The 23,354-nt window shown below is 50.2% G+C and overlaps 1 protein-coding gene across 3 annotated transcripts in view; it reads right to left on the bottom strand.

The window, feature by feature from the left end:
- The window catches only part of PACRG (parkin coregulated), a 366,509-nt gene that overhangs the window by 245,384 nt on the left and 97,771 nt on the right, over window positions 1–23,354 (bottom strand). Inside the window, exons 1-2 of one of the 3 annotated variants that reach the window (XM_055135351.1) lie at window positions 16,570–16,696; window positions 14,957–15,033 (exon numbers count right to left, since the gene is read on the bottom strand). The exons of the other annotated variants lie outside the window; for them this stretch is intronic. Of the exons in view, the coding sequence (XP_054991326.1) occupies window positions 14,957–15,033; window positions 16,570–16,651 (159 nt within the window). The 5' untranslated portion in view covers window positions 16,652–16,696. Of the gene's footprint in view, window positions 1–14,956; window positions 15,034–16,569; window positions 16,697–23,354 lie in introns of those variants that run through there. 3 annotated transcript variants of the gene reach the window in all.

Raw genomic sequence — 23,354 nt, 5'->3', positions numbered from 1 at the left:
CACAGACACACAGACGCCGCGCGGACTCACGGATGCTGCAAGGGCACGGCTCGTCCTCTGCCTGCCCCGCCCCGGCACCTTCGTGTCCTTTGCCCCTCCTGGAATGACAGAAAGTGCTGGCGAGTCCGGTGTGGAACAAAGGCCCGAGGGAACCCTCTGAGCAACCGTCACCCCGAGCAGGGCTCAGCCACGTCACCCACGAAGGCCCCACCAGTTACACGGCTTTGCCTTTGGCCTGGGGGGTGCGGAGCCGAGCTAAAACCCCACTGTCCACCCTGGGGGCTGCATCTGGTAAGGGGACGACGAAACCAAATCGGTGACAGTGATCAGGTGGGAGGAAGAAGTCCGGCCCTCAGCCTGTACGACTGCCAGTGATCTCCTGTATCCTCAGCAGTGCGGGGGATACAGCACACACGCTCTTCTCTGGAAACTTTCTGATCATTTGTAATGAATGAATGAATTAATCATAACAAGCAATTACAAAATAAATTACAAAATAAATTATGACAAAATAAATTATCACAAAATATTAAAAAATATTACAAAATAAATTATTTAGGGCCTGCTACCGGGACAGGTGGGGTGGTGGTTGGGGAATTGGAAATGGTGGTGGGAAGGCGTGGTGGTGGTGGAAGGTGCTGGAATACTGAATGCACTTTATAACAACTGTGAACAACTTTATAAAACTAAAAAATTAAAATTTAAAAAAAGTTCTGCCTTTCCCTCCTGCCACTGAGGATTTGTTTCCACATCGGAAGGTGCACAGCCGCCCTTCAGGGGACCCCTTGCTGGGCTTTCTTGTCCTCCCCCACACAGCCTCCCTGCACCCCCACCCCCCGGAAGGAGCGGGGCAGCCCCCCACAGTGCTCCCCGCACAGGGCCTGCGTCTGGCTGCCCAGTCCGGGCCTGGCCGAGCTTTGCCTCCATGTCCAGCAGCAGGCTGGGGGTTCTGTGTTCTGTGCAAGTTTCTAGGGCACTCACGCGGGCTCGGGGCGCTTCTGTGGGTCTCTGCAGACCCCGGGCGGTCCATCCCAGCCCTCCAGCCCTCTCACTGGCCCCAGCAGAGGCGCTGGCTGCTCGCCTGGCCTGGCCCCCGGCCAGGGATAGCCACAGCACCCCCCGTCCTTGCTCCCTGCCCTCCCCGAAGGGACCAGCAGGAGCTCAGGAGGACCCGCGTAGGACAAACGCACAAAGGCACAGGTGACAGGCCTCGCCCGGCTCTGTCTCAGGAGGACTGCAGGTGGGGAACAGCCATCTACTGCGAACGTGGCACAGTGAAATGGCCCCGGTCAGGCTGGATACCAGCGAAGACCACCAAGCCCTGGACCACTCAGTGCTAATGTTACTTTTCGCCCACTAGGTAAAAGGAAACTTTTATCACTCTTTTTCAACCTCTCAGAGCACGAGAGGCTGTTAATTAATATTAGAAATAGGTATTGTCCGGCTGGAGCAATAGCACAGTGGGGAGGGCATTTGCCTTGCACGTGGCCGACCCGGGTTCGATCCCTGGCATCCCATAGGGTCCCCTGAGCACTGCCAGGAGTAATTCCTGAGTACAGAGCCAGGAGGAACCCCTGAGCATCATTGGGTGTGACCCAAAATGGAAAAAAAAGAAAGGAAGAAATAGGTCATGTCGGGCTCCAATGATAACACAGTGGGCTTGGTTCGAGCCTTGCATGTGACTAAGACAACTTCAGCCCCGGTACCCCCTGTGCTCCCCTGAGCCCGGCCCACCAGGAGTGACCCCTGAGTGCAGAGCCAAGAAGAGGCCCCTGGTAGCACCCGCTGTGGCCCCCAAACAAAACAAAACATCAAGAAACAAGTTATGTCTCTCCTGACATAGTTGGCAATAAAGTATCTATTTTATGGGCTACTCTGTATAAAGTTTAATATTGCTTTTCTGTGAACTGTTAGAGAGTTGCATTAGAGTTTAATTTATAAGGAACATTTGTAAACTAAGAGGCTTTATTTTTATAAGATAAAGGAAGGCATTTTGGTTGCTTTTGAACCATCTGAAATTCCATTGTATGCAATTCATATCACATTAAAGTAATATTCAGTGAATAAAAATTTAAGTAGTACTAAAATTTTAATATTAAACACAAAAAATTCTATAATAGCAATAATATTTCTGAAACACAAACTAAGAAAAGCAAGGCATCTTTAGTTAAACTTGCCCTGATATCATTCATGCTGCCAGACGTAAAAGAATGGGGAGTTGGGGCGAGGGCGGGAAAAAAAAAAAAAAAAAAAGAATGGGGAGTTGATGCAGAGAGATCTGCCTGAGAAAACTCTGAGTCCTGGTAAAGTCCATCTAAAAAACAACATACCATGTGAAGTCAGAGGATCCACTTTTTAATTCATCCCACATGTGTTCACCTCCAAAATCATATGTCGGGAAACTTCCAAATTTTCCTAATGTTAAACAATTTTAGTGCATAACTAACTGTATGTACAACTAATTTCTCAAATAGGCAGACAGATACATACTAACATCAACATATAGAAGATAGACACACAGAAATAAATGGATGGATGGATGGATGGATGGATGGATGGATAGATGGAGATGGGTGGATGGATGGATGGATGGTGGATGGATGGATGGATGGATGGTGAGTGGTTTCTTTCTCTTTCTCTTTAAAGAGCACCAAAAAGCATGTCAATTAAATATTTTTGAAACACTAGACATTCAATATTAAACTTTTATTAGTTAAAACAGTTTTGTTATTTTTAAAATAGTCAATAAGAAAGTCAAATTGGTACAATTTTACTTAGAGATAAGACATTAACAATTTGGTCAAAATATAACTTTCTTCTCATTGATCGCACCATGACTTTTTAATGCTACTGTAGCTATGACTTAATATCACTTATTTCAACATCATCATATTAATTATTCACTTTATTATAAAAATTTGAATTGTGACACTGCACCTTACCCACAATGACTGGCTTAAATATCTCAACTTTATATTAATAATTTTCCCCATATGAAAATGCCTCTGAATTGTAAGCCACAAATGTTATACTTTTATTCATAGTATTTATGACTTAAAATATATCCTAAATTTAATATTTAAATAGTCAAATCAACCTATCTCCCACCTTAGGTAAAAATTTAAAAATAACATTATAAGTAATAATTTAAAGCACTCAACTTAGTTACCATGGTGACTGCTTCTAGCTCATCGTTTAGGGATAGAAAATTGTTCGTTATTAACTATAATTCTGTAAAGTAAAAGGAAACCAATCTTCATCACTTTACAGAAAAGAATACTTTATGCCATACCGAATCCTTCGCACTAGACATGAAGGCAAGGGGCTATTTCTGGATGCACCCAGAAAGGCACCACACCCAGCGTCCTTGGAGCCTTTCTGCAGACAGGGCATGGAGGGAAGAGGGCGCCTCCAGGGGTCCTTCCCACTCACGACCCCCTTCCTGCGGCCCCCAGGGCTGGAGCCCGAGACACTGGCCTCCACCATGGGGCCCGCCAGCAGCATGAGACAGAGCCTCCAGTGCAGGAAGCGGATGCGAGGGGCAGGGCTGAGACCACGGCCACTCGGGGACTCTCCGGGCGAATATTCCCACGCACCACTGCACGGGGCAACACCGACTGGTGAGAGAGTGTTTCCAAGCCCAGCTCCAGGAATGAACAACAAATTTCTTGCAGGATTGAACTGCTAGCAGACTGTACTGTAGGGAAAGCCTCCCCCACCCGCCTTCAGTAGACAACTGCTCAGGGCTACTTAAGCATAAAATAAGGAGCATAAAGAATTGCAAGAACTAATCTTTTTTTTTTTTTTTTTTTTTTTTTTGCTTTTTGGGTCACACCCAGCAATGCTCAGGAACTCCTGGCTCTGCACTCAGGAATTAACCCTGGCAGTGCTCAGGGAACCGTATGGGACACTGGGAATCGAACCTGGGTCGGCCACGTGCACGGCAAATGCCCTCCCCACTGCACTGTTGCTCCAACCCCAAGACTGATGACTCTTCTTCTGTCTTTACTTTCTGTCTTTCAAGATTTATTTATTTATTTATTTATTTATTGGTCTTTGGGTCACACCCTGCGATGCACAGGGGTCACTCCTGGCTTGTGCACTCAGGAATTACTCCTGGTGGTGTTCGGGGGACCATATGGGATGCTGGGAATCCAACCCCAGCCGGCCGTGGGCAAGGCAAATGTACCTGCTGTGCTATTGCTCCAGCCCCCAAACAGGGAGGAATTTGAAGGGACCCTGTCACTGTCACTGTCATCCCATTGTTCATTGATTTGCTCGAGCGGGCACCAGTAACGTCTCCTTTGTGAGACTTGTTGTTACTGTTTTTGGCATATCGAATACGCTACAGGTAGCTTGCCAGGCTCTGCCACGCAGGCGGATACTCTCGGTAGCTTGCTGGGCTCTCTGAGAGGGACGGAGGAATTGAACCTGGGTCAGCCGCAAGCAAGACAAATGCCCTACCCGCTGTGCTATCACTCCAATCCCAGTCTTTCACGATAGAGGAAATTTTAGAGGAAAGAACGTTGGAAACTTTGAGCACCGGAGCTCTTCAGGTGTCAACAACAACAACAACAATAACAGCCGTCACCCTCCCGCAACACCACATCCAAGCTGACTGCTGATTCCGAGGTCGTGCCCGAGGCTTTGTCTCCACGGCCGGGAGCCACGGAGAGCCCAGTGCACAGCTCATTGCACTGACCCCAGGGGAGCCAGGCTTCAGGGGGAGGCCCGGGTCACTGGCAGGAGGATGGGCCCCGGCAAGGCCGCAGGGAAGCCAGGACCGGCCCTAGAGGCCAGCGGGAGCTTAGAAAGAGCCTGGGCACGGCCCAGAGGCAGGGTGTCGGGCACACAGTCCCGGCCAGCCTCACCCCTTCAGTGTCAGGGGCTGGTGGGAGCCCGGCACATAGCGCAGGATGAAATGGAAAGGCTGTTCCTGCCTTGGGCAGGGGCCGGGGGCGTGGGGGCGGGATCCCTAGTTAGAGACTCAGGAGAGAAATGAGCCCCCGGCCCCAGCCACACGCAGCTCCTCCTCCCACACGAGAGTCCCTGGGTTGGCTGATGAGGGTCCCCTCCTCACCGAAGGCTCTGGCCACTGTCACTGGGGCACAGAGCCCGCGTGGGGGGGGGGGCGGGCACAGAGCATGGAGGCGGGGCGAGAGGGTCGAGACCCCAACCCTAAGTGACAGCTCAGGGGGAAGATTCGGAGCGTCCAAGCCACAGGAAGCGAGATGGAGGCGGCCCCGGGCAGCGGGAGCCCGAGAGGAAGGTTTATCTTCCTGAGAAAAATCCTCCCGGGCGGGGACCGAGCGGCGGGGGTGCGGGGAGCCAAGTGGAGCCCGGGGCGATGCCCCCTGTGTTCCCTGGAGCCAGGCCACCCCGACACCAGCTCTTCCTCTCTCCTGCTCTGGCCCCTCGTCTCGGACAGAGAACAAGTATGAAACAGCCCAACCCTGATATTGGGCTGATGTGAATCTTTGGCATCAATTTTGCTAATAGGAGGCAACTGAGAGCACAGGGGGCCATTGGCATTCCCTCATGAGATGTTCTGGAAGTTTCTAGCGAGGATAAGTATATTGGAAGGAATGATCATTTGAACGAGGAGCACAGAGGGAGCGCGCAGCCGTCAGGCCTAACCATGGTCCAGAGTCCCTGCCCACCTCTGCCATGGCCTCAGCGGCAGCCTGGCAGGAAGGTGTGGGCCCCTGCAAGTCTGAGTGACACACCGGGCTTTGAGGACAGTCAGCAGGACTCGGAATGGCTTTCCACTCATCGTTCTTTCTGGGTGGGCTGCACCAAAATGTTGCACTTGTGCTTCAGAGCCTTTGAGGGTACTGAAGATATGGGGGGGTGGCACAAGCTCTCCTGAGAGGCTCCACCCATGGTCCTGTGCCCAGACAACTCCCGAAAGTCTCCAGCGATGAGCTATTCTGACCTCTGCCAGGTGCACGTGGCTGCTGACTAGACTAGACTGTTTCATACCATCGTCTCCAGGTACGAAGGCAACCCTTGTCACCAACACCGTCGGAGCCGGGACATTGCATGCTGGTTGGTGAGCGGAGGGCGGGGTCTAGGAAGGTGTAGTTAATTCCTACTGCCAGAGTGCGGAAAGCAACGCCATGCGACCCTCCGTCCAGGGTCCATGAATATCCCATCGAGTTTCCCCTGTGGACTGGTCACGGGCACTCACTCCAACAGTGACCCGAGCAGGACCAGCCTGGAGCTCAGCATCTCCCATCTTCCCAGGAAAGGGAATGTCCAGTCTAGCGGCACATCGGCCCTGCCTGTCGTCAGTCCCTCTCCTGGACCTGGACCCCAGAGAGCGACAACACTCTCCCCACCTCCTTCCTATAGGGAGGTATTCTCTGAAGACACCTTCCTGTAGCTCACTGACCCCATCCACAGTGGCCTTATTTTTATAAAGCCATTTGACTCTGTGTCTTAATATAACAACCAAGCAAAAGTAGAGAACACTAACTAATCACACCAAAAGTCCTATCTCCTGCCAAGACGAGTCATCGTATATATATTTTAGGTGTACTTTCAATGACTTGCAAGTGACGCTGTTTAGTCTCAGACTGGTATTAAAGTGCCCCAGATGGCGGCTATTCTTTGTCCAACCTCGCCCCTTAGTTCTGCTTCCTGATAATACTGTTCTAGAATCGGCATCTTGTCTCTGGGCTTCCCAACTTTGAGACTGTATTAAAACTAAATCTGTGACATGGCAGGATCTCCCTAGAAAACCCACCAGGTAGTCACTTCCCCGGGCGCACACACAGGCCCCCGCCCGCCCTGACCCCTGTGGAAGCCGTCGCCTCTGCCGCAGCCCAGGAGAGCCTGCATGTAGTCCTCAACGACCTGCCTCCCCCCAGCGCGAAAGCACTCTTTGTCTCCAACAAGAGGCTGAGTGGTAAAGCAAATGTCACAAAAATTAAATTTCATAAAATAAGGATTAGTAAACCCAAAACTAATAATGTATCACAGGCCCGACATCTCTTTTTGCTCGTATTTATTAGTCCCAAATAATAGCGCATGCCTTGCGCCAACGCAGCATTCCACTGGGCCGCCCGGCTTACTCCGAAAAGGCTCGAAGACTCAGAGGGTGAGTCGGAGGGACTGAATCACCCGGGCCCAGAAACGGCCTCAGTTGTTCCTCTTACAGAGAACAAAGTGTGTCCACAGCCATGAGTGGGGTTTCCCTCCCGGCTCCTCCTCTTGGCCTTTCTCTCCTGGCACTCCAGAAAGGCCCGTGAGGCATCAGCGCCCGGGAAGGGGACAGCACGGTCCAGCAGGCTGACCCCACCGAGGCTAGAGGACCCCTGGATCTCTGTCAAAGAGCAGGGATGGGCTGGAGAGAGAGTCCAGCGGGAAGGGCAACGGCATTGCCTGCAGCTGACCTGGGTTCAATCCCCGGCACCCCTGAGCGCCAGCAGGAGTGATTCCTGAGTGCAGAGCCAGGAGTAATCCCTGAGCATCGCTGGGTGTGGCCCCCAAACCAAAACAAAACAGAGCAGGAATGAGGTTTGCCATCTAGTTCCAGCGCAAGAGCTGCTTCTTTCTTTCTTTCTTTCTTTCTTTCTTTCTTTCTTTCTTTCTTTCTTTCTTTCTTTCTTTCTTTCTTTCTTTCTTTCTTTCTTTCTTTCTTTCTTTCTTTCTTTCTTTCTTTCTTTCTTTCTTTCTTTCTTTCTTTCTTTCTTTCTTTCTTTCTTTCTTTCTTTCTTTCTTTCTTTCTTTCTTTCTTTCTTTCTTTCTTTCTTTCTTTCTCTTTTCTTCCTTCCTTCCTTCCTTCCTTCCTTCCTTCCTTCCTTCCTTCCTTCCTTCCTTCCTTCCTTCCTTCCTTCCTTTCCTTTCCTTTCCTTCCTTCCTTTCCTTTCCTTTCTTCCTTCCTTCCTTCTTTCCTTCTTTCTTTCTTTCTTTCTTTCTTTCTTTCTTTCTTTCTTTCTTTCTTTCTTTCTTTCTTTCTTTCTTTCTTTCTTTCTTTCTTTCTTTCTTTCTTCTTTCTTGTCTTCTTTTCCCAGCTATGGGTTCAGGGTATAGATTTAGACTAAGTCCTTCCCTTTGTTGGGAAAACCAGCCCCCATGACACCTTGATTATGCAAATGTGGCCCTTTGTGACTTGTTGGAAGGAGCCAGAGACAGAGGGGACTTGATCTGCATCATGCAGAGAGATCCTGAAACAGCTCCGGGTCCTGGCTACCTTCCAGCCGCTGCCACCGCCCCAACAAACACGTGTGCCCCAGAGACCTGGGGCCCTAGGAGCCGCAGCAGTGACAAGGACTAAGAAGAGCCCTGAGTGGGAGCACAAAGGGAGGAGCCCGACAGAAGCACAGCGTGGGGAGAGCAGCCCACAGCACACAGCTCTGCTCTGACGCGGGTGAGAGGAGGGTCCCCCACTCCACAGGGAGCTGGGGGGCAGGAAGCTCGACCCCTGAGATGATACAGTTCAGGTGCGCGTGGGGGTTTCCCGCAGAGCCACTGGCAGAGGCCCTCACGGTGCATGGACAGTGTCCCTCCCTGTAAAATCCACACATGAAGTCGTACGCCCGGTGACCATCCCTGGACCCCGAGACAGAGGGACCCCCCGGGCTGTGAGGGGATGCGGGTTCTCCCTGATGTGTGCTCCTCCCGCCGTCCAGCCGCTGAGGCGCCGGCCACGCCATGTTCCCTGGGTCTGGCTGGCCCCTGCCTCCGGGACAGAAGGTTGCGGGCACGGTCTCCTCGCCCAGGTCTGGCCCGTCCCGTGACAGCCTTCTTGCAACAGCATCCCTGAGGACCCCACAGATGCTCTGGGCAAGCGGGGAGGTGAGAGAGCAGGTGACTCGGAGGACGGTCAGCCTCTGGCTTAGAGCTTCCGGCTCTGTGTCCTGAGGGAACCCTCGAGGCCTGGCCCAGCACTACGCCCAGAGCCAGAGACGGAAGGCTGGGAGCCAACAGGCCGGCCAGTGGGTGGGCCTCCAGGGCGCCCCCTGCCCACCCAGTCCTCCGGCCTGCAGGTTCATTCCTTCTGAATTCCGGAGGTCAGAGTCCTGGGGTAGAGCGGAGCTGGTCGCAGAAACTTCTGGGCAATTCTTCACAAGAAATCTCTGGAAAAGGGAGGGGTGATGAGGCGAGGGCAGGACTCCTGCCCCACCCCCGCCCCCGGCCACAGGGGACGTGTCACCGCTCTTCTCCTGGCGGGCAGCTCCTCTCCCCACCGCATTACCTGAGCAGTTTCCCCACACGCATCCTTCACCGATCACCCCTCCAATGGTTGATCCACGCGATTATTCGGGACGCCCGGGTGACAATGACTTGGGCCCATTTAATTGGTTCCCAGGGTGATAACTGGGACACGGATCCAGAGTTGATCTTCCATTGTCGAAAATATCCTCCAATCTATTAGCTCACTTTTCTGCCTTGGCGAGCAACAGTATATCAAGCCTGACTGATGTGTTGTTCGTGATCCAGAGAACACGCGTAGCTGGTTCATCATTTTCATGCATCATCCCTTTATAGCCTCATGGCCTCAGACCTCGGTGAGCAGTTACTGACCCGGATGCCACACTTGTGGGTTGATTTTTAAAATAAACCTTCTCCTTGTTTTGTTTATTTTCTAGTGATTTAAAGTGCTCGCTCTTTAAAAATAGAGCAAAGAAAAGGGGGAAAAGTCTAGTTAATTAAAGGTTCTATTTAGCTATGTTCCAGTTAATTTGAGTCTTTTTGAATACTAATTGCATGAGGCAGGTTAAATTTATTCTAGAGAAGATAGGTCTTTCGTCAAATAAATTTAAAGAGTTCTGGGTCTTCAAGAAGAGGAAAATAAACTTTTAAAGAATTTAAATTACATGTGATGTACTTAAACATTTTCAGGATTATGTAACAGGATTTAGCAGATTTACAAATCTGGATAGCTACAGTCTAAGCTTAAAAAAAAATCTCCTTCAGAGAGATTAAAATGAATCAGTATAGTTGAAAATTGATAACTACCTAAAAAGTAGTTCAATGTGAAACAGTCAAATTAATTTACTAAGAGAAGCATAAATATAAACTATATTAAGAAGCTATCCCTATAATCATATTCTAAATCAGTAGTTGAAAGACCAAAACATACTCAGAAGAAATATGTCATTTTCTTAATATATGTGTGTACCTTAATAAAACTTATTTTCGTGAGAGCGCAGGTAGGTTGGCTAGTCACCCCGCAAATTTATATGTGCAGTAGGACTCTAACTGCGGCCACTTCGAGTCTTAAATAAATAATTTCATTGATTATTATTAAGGGCCACAGTCCAGAGCCAGAATTTGACCAATGTCCGGCTGTCTTGAGGCTGGATTCTGTCCAAGAGCACGTGACAGGGGTGGAGAAACGCTTGGCCAACAATGAGCAACCAGAAAGGTTCTCTCCGGGGTCTGCACAGGGAGGACCCTGGCACTGGATGGCCAGGTCAAGGTGCATCACTACCTCACTCCTTGGTTAGAAAGTCCCTGAGCACGCTGGGAACCCAAACGCCACCGCACCGTCCTGTGGAGGGAGCTCCCCGAGAGGAACCCCAGCTTCCACAGGAACGCCACGCAAGGCTCTGTCATGCAAGCAGGATACTCTCAGCAGCTTGCTGGGCTCTCTGGGAGGGATGGAGGAATCGAACCCGGGTCGGCTGCATACAAGGCAAACGCCCTGCCTGCTGTGCTCCAGTCCAACTCCCCTAAGTACTGAGATGAAATCTGAATTTTCTTAACGGTAGAGACTGGTGATGGGTGTAGGGCTGGAACGATTTATGCTCGGAGAATATAATTAATAGTGTTGTAAATCCCGGTACTGGAAAGGTTTAAAAATAAATAAAAACAAATAGAGGGAGATAAGAATTGATTTAAACCATAAAGCAGAACAAGGACTGCAGGAAGTCTGCCAAGATTTTTTTAAGTCCTCTTACTTATGAAGAAAGAGGGATAAACAAAAAGGCAAAAAGAATGCATCTCTGCCTCACTGTCTCTCCTGCAACTTATATGTGCTTAAACCAATGGGTCTAACAGATGTGGCGGCCATGTCTGAGTGCCTCAAGAAATCATTAAGAAATAGCCATGAAAAGAACAAATATTGATGGGGTGGTTGGTTTTTAGCTATTCTGTTGCTTTAATTAATTATTGTCTTTTAAAATAGCATCTCTAGGCCAGAAAGATAGCACAGTGGGTAGGGCGCTTCCCTGCATGCAGCTGATGTTTGATCGTGGGCACTGCATAGGAGGTCCCCCACCCACAACCAGGAGTGACCCCTGAGCTCAGCCAGGTGGGACTCCCAAATAAAAATAAGTAAACAAACAAACAAATAAATAAATAAATAGCATCTTTCATGTTAAATTGTGATTTTGTTATGAAAATCAAGCAGCAGAATATGGATATTTGATGGTCCGATAGCCAGAAATGCTTAAATGAAGTATTTTTTGTTCACGGAGTGTGTGCACAGGACTCAGTGACACGTCTTCGGGAAACAGAACACACAATTTAGAAGAGGGGGCAAGCAAGACTAGGAAAGATACGTGAAGACGAGGTTTAGACAAACACCAATGTCAGGGGGAGCTCTCAAGGGTGAGTTTCTGTGTCTGCGGGAGATGGAGAGGAGTCCGTGGTCCTGCAGGGACTAAGAGGGGAACATCAAAGGGATAAAGGCTGGTCTTGGCCAGGGCGTGGGGCGGTGCTGTGCGGGGATTAGAGCCTGGATTCAATCCCCGCACCACAGGGAGAGAGCTCCACAGGAAGACGCTGAGTAGCCCCTAAGCACGTCTGGGGGTGGACCAAAGTCAGGGAAATAAAAGAGGGAAGAAGAGGTGACAAAGTGACGGAAGGCCTGGCCTGAGGATCAGGCCCAGCAAAGGCAAATGGAGAAAGGCACGTCCTTGAAACGGAACCATCAGCAGGACGGAGCAAAAGCATGAGTAGTCAATTCGGCTCTTAGACAGATCCCAGACAGACCCCAGACAGATCCCAGACAGACCCCAGACAGACCCCAGACAGATCCCAGACAGATCTCAGACAGATCCCAGACAGACCCCAGACAGATCTCAGACAGATCCCAGACAGATCTCAGACAGATCCCAGACAGACCCCAGACAGATCCCAGACAGATCCCAGATAGATCCCAGACAGATCTCAGACAGATCCCAGACAGATCTCAGACAGATTCCAGACAGATCCCAGACAGACCCCAGACAGATCCCAGACAGATCCCAGATTGATCCCAGACTGTTCCCAGACTGATCCCGGTCCCGTCCCTCGGTTCATCCCCTGAGTGTCCCCAGGCAACTTAAGCATCTCTCTGGGCTGAGCTTTCTTCCCAAGGGAAGAACTACACACAACACAACCAGACGCCTCTGCAAGGCTCACACGCCACAGAGATGCGCAAATGCGCTGCCTCCGCTCACTGAATGGTGCTTCCAAGCTCATGCTTGGTCGGCCCACAGAGCCACGGCCGGGTTAAGGCTTTGCTGACGCTGTTTTGCACACCACCCCCTCCCTGCCCCCGTACCATACCACTCATGGTCCCCTGAGCACTGCCAAAAGTCACTCCTGAGCACAGAGCCAGGGACAGCCCCCGAGCACTGGTGGGGGTGGGTCAAAAACCCAAATAAGTAAATAAACTTGGGTTTATTGTTCAAGGGCCCTCCCTGGCCGGGGCTTGGTTCCTTCTGCTCCTGCTCTGCCCGACTGCAAAGGACACAAGTCGAGTCTCTAGAGAGAAAGCCAGGAGCATGGCCACCCCCTCCTTTAGTGTCTTTTGGGGTCACACCCAGCGATGCTCAGGGGCGACAGACTCAGGCATGCCGGGAACAAACCCTGGTGGGCTACGAGCAAAGCAAGTGCCATACCCCCGCGTCCCCCCCCCACTATCAGAGGATAAATAAGGTGCTACAGAGTCCCTATCTTTGTGAGGTGATGGGAGCTAGGTGTCACCTGAGGGGCAAAGGGCTCATGAATGGGACAGTTGGGAGCAGCTGGCCCCCCTCTCCTGACTCCCCCCCATGCGAGGACACAGGAGGCCCAGACCCCAAGCAGGCTGCAGAGGCAGGAAGGAGGGAGCCGGCAGCCCAGGGCCAGCCGCATGGCCTGTCCTTGCCCAGCTCTGTCCTGGGGTCCTCACCTGGGGTCCACTCAGACCCGCCCCAGCCCCAGTGGCCAGCCTCCCCCCAGCCTCCTGCCCTTTGACCTGGGACAAAGACGATGGCAACAGTCTCTGGCAGATGCCCAAGCGGCTTTTCAGCTGAGCAGAGTCTAGCTGTGAGCATGACATAACAGGAACCAGGGAAGACTCGAAGTTCTCCAACAGAGATGGTGGCGTGATTTCACCATTGTAAGGGGCAGACTCTTTCTTCCTCTGTTGTGTTTCCTTTTGGGTTTGGAGGCCACTCCTGGTCATGCTCAGGGCTCCATCCTCCAGGGTCCCCTCTGATGGTTCTCAGGGGGTCATATGCACAATCCAGGTCACCTTCCGGCAAGGCAAGCACCTTGACTCTTGTCCTAGCCCCTGGCCCCTGGAACAGGCGTACATTAAGACTCAGTAGGGGCGCTGGAAGCACTGCACCGCTCTCATGACTTTCTGTCCGTACTCTGCAAGTCGTGGTGTGATGGAGGTGGGAGTTTGCCATTACTTTGACTTTTTGGAGGGGCTGTTTGTTGTTTGGGGGTCTTGTCTTCTGGTGTGTGCTCAGGGCTTTCTCTTGGCTCTGTGCTTGGGGTCACTCCAAGTGGGCACAGGGGTCTACGAGGGATGCCAGCTTTCAAACCCAGGTCAGCCTCTTGCAAGGCAAGAGCCCTACCCACTGGGCTATCTCTACAGCCCCTAATTTGATAACAATCTCTGCACACATATCTTCATCACTGCACTTAGTACAATAGCCAAGGTAGGGAAGCAACCCAATGCCCAACTAGGGCTAAATTGGTCAAGAAGCTGGGGTATATATACACAATGGAATACTATGCAGCTCTAAGAAAGAACACAAGCATGCGATTTGCAGCAACATGGATGGAACTAGAGGAGACTGTGCTGAGGGAGGTCAGTCAGAGGGAAAGGAAAAGAGATGATCTCTCTCATGCGTGCCATTACAGACACACAGCGAGGGAGCCCCAGATGTGTGTGATTCATTCTCTCTCTCTCTTACTCTCTCTGTCCCTCCCTCTCCTCTCTCTTTCCCTCTCTCTCTTTCTCTCTCCCTCTCTCTTTCCTTCTCTCTCCCTCTCTCCCTCCCCCTCCCTCCCCCCTCCTTTCTCCCTCCCTCCCCTCCCTCTCTCTTCTCTCTTTCCCTCTCTCCCTCCCCCCCCCTCTCTCCCCCCTCCTTTCTCCCTCCCTCCCACTGTCATCTGAATAGATCTTAACTCCCAGATATCAAATATTTGGGTTGCCTGTCATTGTGATCACGTTCTTAGAAAGCTGGCGAGCTTAAAACAATCTTTATTAACTTTTTCTGAGACTCACCTCCAAGTGAAACCTGGGAATACAAAGTAGGCTATGGAAGCAAAACCACATTAATTTTATTAAACAGTTTCCCAGAAATTCTATTAACCCTCTCAAATTCGACACTTTGGATTGATTCAATTCACAAAATGCTTTTCGAGGCCTATGAAGTTATATTTTAAATGTTAGTTGCTGTCACCTGCGAAGGCCATAAATATTCTTCTTGCAAACAGAAGCATCCCGTGGCCCTTCAGAGAAGGGGTTTTCTCCTGGGGCCCCTGCTCCCTCCCAGAAACACACTGGCAGCCAACTCTGGGGGGGCGGGGCTTGTCTGATTTGCATCTGTATCGAGTGCTCAGAGCAGGAAGGAAAGTAACAAATTCGGCTTTAATCTGAGAGAGTGCAGATTTACCCAGCTCCTCGAGCAAGGATTCAGATTCATCCATTTCTTTTTACATCACCTCCCGAGTCTTTAAAATGTTAATTCTTCAAAGGCAGCACCTCCCAGCCCCCAGCTCTCCACGTTCTGCTTACAGAGTAGAATCTTGACTTGCTCTTCGAAGATGTACATTCGGGCATTTCAAATTTATGTCTTGATGAAAATGAAAATCCTGGCAACAATATATGGACCGATCAATCAGGAATAGGAGATAACCCACTCAATATTAAATCAAAAATTATTAAAATAAATATTAAATACTGTCAAATGCTTTAAAAGTCTACATTTCTGCAAATAAAATAATAACCGTGAGCATTTTAATTCTTGTACCTTACATATCAAGGGTTCTCAGTCGCTAAATGGGAAACTATCTCTTATGATGACTTGGTCACCAGGTAGATTGGGACTATTAAGCTCCTCATAAAACAATTCCTTCCCCCATCCCACTGCACTGCTTGTTCCTGTAACTATCTTCATCATATAGAAAAGTCACTTGACAAAAAATTCTAAGAGACCTTCCCATTATAAATTGCTGGCTTTTAGAGAAATGAAGTGAAGATTTACAGAGATATGTGTGTAGAATTATTTCTTTCCTTCACGAGATTCTTTTCCCAGTTATCCTCCCAAGGAAATGATAACTTTAGGATTAGCTTCTCTTTATAGCTGACCGGACTTGAGTGAGTTGAGATAGGAGAGAGCTGGATTTCCCCAGTGCCCCCCCTCCTCCGCTCACACTCCCCCATCCCCAGCCCAGGAAACTGCAGTGAAGGTCCTGAGGGGACGTTTTCACCACGGAGCTGAATTTCTGTTGCTTTAGTTAAGAGAGGGCTCCTTTTGTCTGTACACAGAAAACTAACAAGGCAAAAAAGAATGAAACAACTATTTCAGCAGCATTCGCTCTCAGAGACCCTGAAAGGAAGCTCGGAGGGCTTGCTACAAGCCTTCCATGGGATGGAGTTTCCCTTTTTTCTATCCCTACACATTTCTTGCAGCAACTCAATTTTATTCAACCTACTTTAAGATGGGGGTCGGGGGTGGGGAGGTACCAAGTGGCAAACTGAAAAAGAGACAACTTTAATGATTTGCGCTGAAAAAAATTTATGTGGGTGGGTGGGTACAGTTTCCTGCATCATAGTCCTAGACATAGCCTGTGGTGACCTGAGGATTCAAGAAAGAATATGGCTACCCAGGGAGAAATCACTCCGGCACACACACACACACACACACACACACACACACACACACACACGGAATGGTCCAGAGTTAGCACACACCGTGCTGCTAACAATGCACGGACTCCACAGTTAATGCTTCCAACTCACTTTTCATAATGCATGCTCCTATTGGACTATAACAATAAAGACATTCGTTACAAAAACTGATGACTCTCCACTCGCATGTAAAGCAGGTTTTACATGTGATCCAGGAAGGAAACCACCGTGCCAGCGACACAGTTGCAATTCTCCAACAAATGGAAGTGTGGGCAACCAGAACATATTTTGTGCATGAGATCCAGCTTATTAAAGGAGCCCTAAAAATTCAGACACACACACACACACACACACACACACACACACACACACACACATACACGCACACACAGTAAAAAGATCATCTGGAGAATTCAGAGCCTAAAGTGATTAATTAGACCTTATTTTGTCTTGAACAGATTTCCTAAGCATTTTTCAAATAGCCACATTGTAATTACCCACATCACACCTCCACTGGCTGGCCTCAGTTCCTTCATGCACGAACAGCAATCTGATTGAGCACTCTTGTCCGGGCTCCATTCTTCATTGTAATTAGCCATAATCATGGCCTTCCCGGGTGCATGAGAATGTGCGCGCAACCATTCACACCCCCAGCCCATTTGAATACGGATCTTCACAGCGAGGGGTAATAAACTGGGAGAAACAAAGCCGCTTCTCTAGGGAATTTTCCAAAGCATCCCCTCCCCCCGCCCCCCCCCATTCCAACCCGCCTTTCTCCAGTATCTGGATTCGATTTGCTAAAACAAGGGGGGCTTAATGGAGACAATGGCTTATTCTTTCTTAAGTGGCACAGGAGGCCCCAGTACTAAGGGTTCAGTTCTTTCAGTCCCTGCCAAGGACAGGGGAACAAAGCGTCAGCAGTTGTGTGGAGAAAGGGCCGGGACTGGGCTGAAGTCGGCGCCCAGGGGAGCAGGGGCCTGTTTCCCCGGCCGCGGGGGCCGCGCTGGCTGGCTTCCTCGCTCTCTTGCTTTTGCTTTCTTCCTTTCTTCCTTTCTGGCCCCTTTCTTCCGCCCTGTAAATGACTCAGACTTCATAGAAAGGGCTCAAAGAAGCAGGGACGGAAAACAAAGGCCGTGGGGAGGTGGGGACGGTGCCGGGGTCCTTCCCAAGCACATTCAGAGTGGGCCACCTGCTGGCCACCCTCGCTCCTCGGGTCCCCAGCCTCTCGGAGGATCCCCGGGACAGGCTGGAAGCCCTCCCGCCCCTCCCACGGGAAAAACAGAATCCACGCACCACCGGGGAAGGAAAGCATCATGAGGGGCAGCACGTCGCCAACGTGGGTCTCGAGGTGAAAGTGTTGCCCGACACACTCTAGGCGCCTCGGAGGGGCTGTGTGCCCCTGCCGTGGAGGGCTGGGGTGCTGGCTCAGGCCCGCTGAGCTGGGGGGACCGGCCTGCCTCTGTGCTCCGGACCACGCAGTGGGGCTCGGGGTCTATCTGTGGCGCTCAGGGCTTGAACAGGGTCAGCACAGTGCAAGCAAGTGCCGTCCCCCTGCCCCCACTTGGCTTAGGGTGTTCAGCCTCCCCGGGGAGGGGCGGGCCCTGTGCCCACTGGTCAGTCCTCAAAGCCCTGGCCACACTGGGGCGGTCAGCATGTTGAAGGAGACCCCCCACTTCCTCTCTCGCAGCCCGTTTCTGCCACCAAGTCGCCGCGAGGTGCTCCGGGGTTGGGGAGACGCTGGGTCGCCTGGTCAAGGTGGACGCTTTCCATGGCAGAGGCGACCTCGAGCCTGAGCCGCTGAGTGGGCCCCGCTGGACATTACCATGGCTGCAAAGGCCAAGGAGGCTGAGCACCCCGCCCCCCACACCCCGCCCCTGCCCCCCCTCCCCCCCATGGGTGAGAAGTCACGGGTTGCCCCTGGGAGCAGAGGGCCCACGACAAAGTTCCCAGAGTGAGGGTCACACACGGGTGCTGCCTCACGCCCACGGCTTGTCCCCAGAGCCCCCAGCCTGCTGTGCTTGGGGACACCATCCTCTCCCTCTTGTGGACACCACCGTGGGCCCAAGAGCGATGGCTGGGCTACTCGATTCCCTGGTGGCTTAATGGATTCTCACCTCGTATTTTGGAGTTATTTTGTCATTTTGTGCTCAGGGCTGACTCCTGGCTCTGTGCTCAGAGCACCGTCTGTCATGCTGGGGATCAGCTGGCCGCAGGCGAGGCCAGCCTCTCACGCCCTGTACTATCTCTCTGGCCTTGTCTTCCTCTCCAGTCTTTCTTATAACAATTAGGGGGCTGGAGTGATAGCACAGTGGGTAGGGCATTTGCCTTGCATGCGGCCGACCCGGGTTCAAATCCCAGCATCCCATATGGTCCCCTGAGCACCGCCAGGAGTAATTCCTGAGTGCAGAGCCAGGAGTAACCCCTGTGCATCGCCAGGTGTGACCCAAAAACCAAAAAAAAAAAAAAAAGATTTCTTCTTCTAACAATTAGTTCAAATAACAATGAGTTAAAAGAGATGTCAAAAATCATTCTTCACAGAGTCATGCATGACTAAAGGAAAATGCATCATGCTTGCATATCGTTTAGAAGCAACACATCTAGAATTAGGACTGAGTCGACACATATGGGCCCGTGTCCCAATATTTCAAATGTCCCCTTCCATCTCATAAGCGGCCAATAAATTCCAAGATCATCTTTCACAGTTCGGACTGGGCCAGGAATGCACGAAGTTCTCCTGAATCCTCACCGCAGCCCTGCTAAGTGTGGCTGCTCTGGCATCACTGTGCCCAATTTAATCAGGAATCAATGGAGACTAAGGACGTTTCAACAACTTGTTCAAGTCACACAAATGATAGACAACAGCTTTGGAACGGAGTGAATCCACCAAGTCAAGGGTCCCAACATGGAGCTTGGGGTCAGTGACTGGGGAGGGACCCACTGGTCAACCCCCAGCCAGGTTCTGTGGAACCCGCCAGCAGGCGCCAGAGCGGATAAGACCCATCCCTGCACAGCACCCAGTAGGGAGCGTCTGGGCGAGGTTTACAAGCACCAGGCATCCGGCCTCGAGTCTCACCTCCCCTCAGAGTCACTCCTAACTGCAGCATCCAGCCCTCGTTGGGACTGGGCGGGGCAAAGTGGAGTTGGAAAGGTGATAGGTCACAATGCTAAACTGTATGTGACTAGACCGTGCTCTTCAGCCAAGACCCCTGTGAAATGTGTGTGTACTTGGCAGTAAAGTGAGCGGCCACCAGCTGTCCCCCGGAGCGGTTTCTCCACTCACCCGTCATCCTTCGCTCCTCGTCTGCCCGGAGCCGGTGCTCAACATGTCTAGGCCTGTTGGGGAAAACTGTTCCGGGGCAAGATTCTACCCCCCAGGGCCCCGCCCAGAGGGTAAGCAGCTCACACCCCTCTCCAGAGGCAACCAGGACCCAAGCTCTAACAACACAAAGGGCCAGTCAAGGCAGAACCTGATGGCAAGGCGGTCAAGAGGGGGAGACCTCTGTGTCCCTGGATCTCAGAGTGAACCTCCGCAGCCCAATTTCAATTTTGCTCGGTTCATGTGAAGGATCGGTGAGTTGGTTCCGCTTCCCAAGCAGCCTGAAGAAACGGTCTTGGTCCAGCATGGACTGAGACTTTCAAACCCGTCAGGCTCACTTAGGGTCAATCAGAATCAAACCCGTCCCGTGCCAGACCGGGTGGGGCACCATGGAGACGAGCTGTTCAAGGTGGCCCCCTTGGTCAGGTTCTCACGGGGACACAGCAGTCAATGTCAGCGACTAGCGGTCAGAATAAATATGATACAAAGTGTCATAACAAAGAACATTGTCTTTAAGTTCTCTGTGTTGAAAAGGAAGGTTCAACCCTCTCCTCCCCTGGCAGAAAAATAAAGATAAAGGTAAGACTTGGAATGTTTGCATTTAATCTCTTTGCTAGGGTGTTTTATCATATGTCAGACAGCATTTATCTAGGGGTCACATAAACTGGCACTTCCTAGCACGAAGTCCTAACATAATTTAATTACATGGGTTAAGCAAACATTAAAGATATTATTCTTTTGAGGGACTACTCAGGAATAAAATTCTGTTACTAACTTAATAGACTATTAGCGACCCATGGGCCTACACAGATAAGAAAAGGTGAGCTTTTACATTAATTCAGATCTACAAACACTTATTGAGTGAACTATAGAAGGTCAAAATATAAACAAGGCAGACGAAGATAAAGATCATCTTTTTGTTGTTGTTGATGATGATAAATCAGCCATTTCTCCTAACTCCAGGAATTCATGCAATAGCGAGCCCTAAATGCAAATATTAAATAAATGGCTTCGGACTGAGGGACAGGCTTCCCCAACGTGTACAGAACAAGCCTTGTTATCTTGGTCTATAGAATATTCTGACAGAAGGTCATTTGGATTCTGCCAACTTCGAGAGAAACTGTCCCCACTCCCGCAGGTTTCCTGGCAGGATGAAGATGGGTTAGGGCCGCGACTTAAGGTTCTCTCTAGATATCGCCTTCCCGCTGGAGAAACCTAGTCACGGGGGTCAGGGGTTACAGGGCATGTGGCTTATGACAGGAGCTCCTGTCTCTACCTTGGAAGTCCCAGGGTCCTATCCAGACCCTTAGCTCAGCAGAAACACAACCACGTTGTCCTACTTGTTCCAGAATATACCTCCACGTAGAACCTAAGTCAGTCTAGGGTCTCCATAGGTATACGATTCCATTGGTTCTCTTTTCTTGATGATATGTCCAGTGCTTTGATTACTAGTCCAACACCAGAACCTTTGAGGGATAAAATAAAAATCTTGCCTTCAAGCTTAGTGTAAAAATTACATGGAGGGCAGAATCCAAGACATAAAGTCATTATATATTTATCACTATGTTTGCTCTGAGGCTAGGTTAATGAAGTCAAATACATATATATCCTACTAATGAAAAAAAAAGATTACAGTTAATATTTATACTTATGTAGACCTCACATCAGATAATATTCTAAGTTCAAGATGTATTTATTCAATCTTTTGACCAATGACAATTCTATGAGGTGGACATGGAGAAACAGAAGAAAAAACTGAAACTCAGACAGAGGTTAAGTAACTTGCTCATGGTTTGATACCTTTAATGTGGCTTCTCAGGGTTTCTTTTATGGCTCACCAAGAATATTAACTGACGACTTCTCGTGGCTAGAGCAGAGAGGAAGTCTATTCCTTCCCCTGTTGTACTTCTCCCCTCTGATGACTTGGACACTGTGAAGTGTGACAATTCTAAGTTCAACTTCTATCATTTTAATCACGGGAAATACAAAACTGCAGTTTTCCATCATCTCCACAGTCGTAGATGGAAAAGGTATGTGGAGTACCAAGGTGAGTAGTACACAAATTGATAAAAAGAGAAATATTGTATTTTCAAGTCCAGAAACTCTCAAAACCGGCTCTCTCAGTGAGCAGCGAAGCAATCAGATGCCATCAGTGGCAGAGCTGTGCCCTGCCGGTGGGAAGGACCCTGGACATGGGCCCAAAGGGAGACTCACAGGGAGAGGAGTGGACATTGACCTCAGCTACAGACTTCCACTCAATGCGGAGGCAGCTTCGTATGGACAGCTGTCCCCCTCCCACCCCTTCTCGAGCTACATGACGCGTGTTGTCTCTGCAATATCCTGTCCTCTCCTCTCTCCTCATCAGTGTGTGTGCATTTTAAATGAAAGCTGATGATTTCCATTACGGTCCGATTAGTTTTAACTCCTTCGGTCTCTTTCCCAGGCTCATGCATTAAGCTGATTAATAGCTCTTCAATAAAGTCCATTTCTTGGTATTCTGGTATTTCAGTGGACTCTTTCTTATGTCTGGATTTCTTCCCCACAATTTTCTTCTTTTCCTCTTTGGAAGTTTAGGTTCCCATTTGGCATCAGCTTAATTTCCCCAACTTTCTCTGTGTTTTCATTGCATTTGGATTGTTTTATTGGTTTGGTTTTAGGACGCACTTGGTGGTGGTAAGAACTTACTCCTGGTTCTGTGCTCAGGGATCACTTCCGGTGATTGTATGGGGTGCCAGGGACTGGATGTGTGCAAGGCAAGCATCTTCCCCCCTGCACTATCCATCCCGACCTCAGTATTTAGTTTTCTTAATCTGTATTACAGTGTAGTAGATCTGGGTTCCTTCTCCCAAATCACTGAATTTCAGAAGAGGAAGTGCATTTTGTTTTAACTGTCTGCCTTAGCATTTAGTACAGTGTCGGGCACATATAATATATTCGGCTCATCCAGTCAGTGATTATGACCCAACTGATGTGACATTAAATAAGCCTGAAATAATACCACGATGGCATCACCCAGGAATCCTAATAAAGCCACAATGAATGGAGATATGGTGCTTTTAAAATGTCTCCTCTTCATAAAATTTGGCTTAAAGAAGCATTTGAAAGAATAAAGGTGGCGGCCTTGATTTAAAAGCTGGGAAGACAGAATTCTGAGTATTTTTTCCAAAGCGTTGCTTGAGATCCCACGATATGGCAGCACTGTAAGTGTTACCTTCCTTGATTCTAGGTGAGCGTTACTCCTGCAGAGGAGAGGGTCCTGGGCAGTTGGCTGCTCTGAAAGTGAGTCTCTGCTCTCAGTCTCGCTGGCCAGCTGGCCGGCTGCCCTCGTAAATGGTTCCATCTCCTTCCTGACTCCACGGCCCTCCTGACGTCCCAGGAACTCTTTCAGCAAAAGGCTAACAGGTCATTGTGCTTCTAGGCCCGTGTTTCCAGAAGGCAGAGGTGTGTTGGGCATTTGCCAAGTCCAAAGTCCTGTCCTCAGACCTCTACACCCTTGGCCGGACAGCAGCGTTGCCGTCTGTCCATCCCGTGGTCAGTGACTGGGCGCTGCGGGCTCTGGCTCCACCCAAAAAGCTGGTTCCTCTGTACTCTCTGATCCCCTCGCCACGCCCCAACTGCCAGGTGGTCCAAGCTTAGGCTAAGCTCACCTCCTTGCCACCAGCGTCACTGAGAGGTCCCCGACGGGTCCTCTGGGCTCCCCTGGGCTCCCTCCTGCTCCCTCCTCCCTCCTTGGGCGCCATCTTTCTCCCCGAGGTTCTGTGCCAGGCCTGCCTCTCCTTAAGGCGAGGTGCTTCACAATAGCTTGTGATGGAGAGTCACCGACTCAGCTGGCACCAAGATATCTTCTGCTTGGGTTCCTTTCACATCAGCTGTCACCTCCAGCCCCTCCCCATCTTAGCTCCTTAGCCCAGGTGCTCAGGTGCTGCAGGGGGCCTCTCAGATGCAGACTGACGTCAGCACAGGTGC

The sequence above is a fragment of the Sorex araneus genome, chromosome 4 (genome assembly GCF_027595985.1).
Source record: "Sorex araneus isolate mSorAra2 chromosome 4, mSorAra2.pri, whole genome shotgun sequence".
NCBI classification, from domain to species: Eukaryota; Metazoa; Chordata; class Mammalia; order Eulipotyphla; family Soricidae; genus Sorex; species Sorex araneus.
This window is presented reverse-complemented; position numbering and strand designations above follow the sequence as displayed.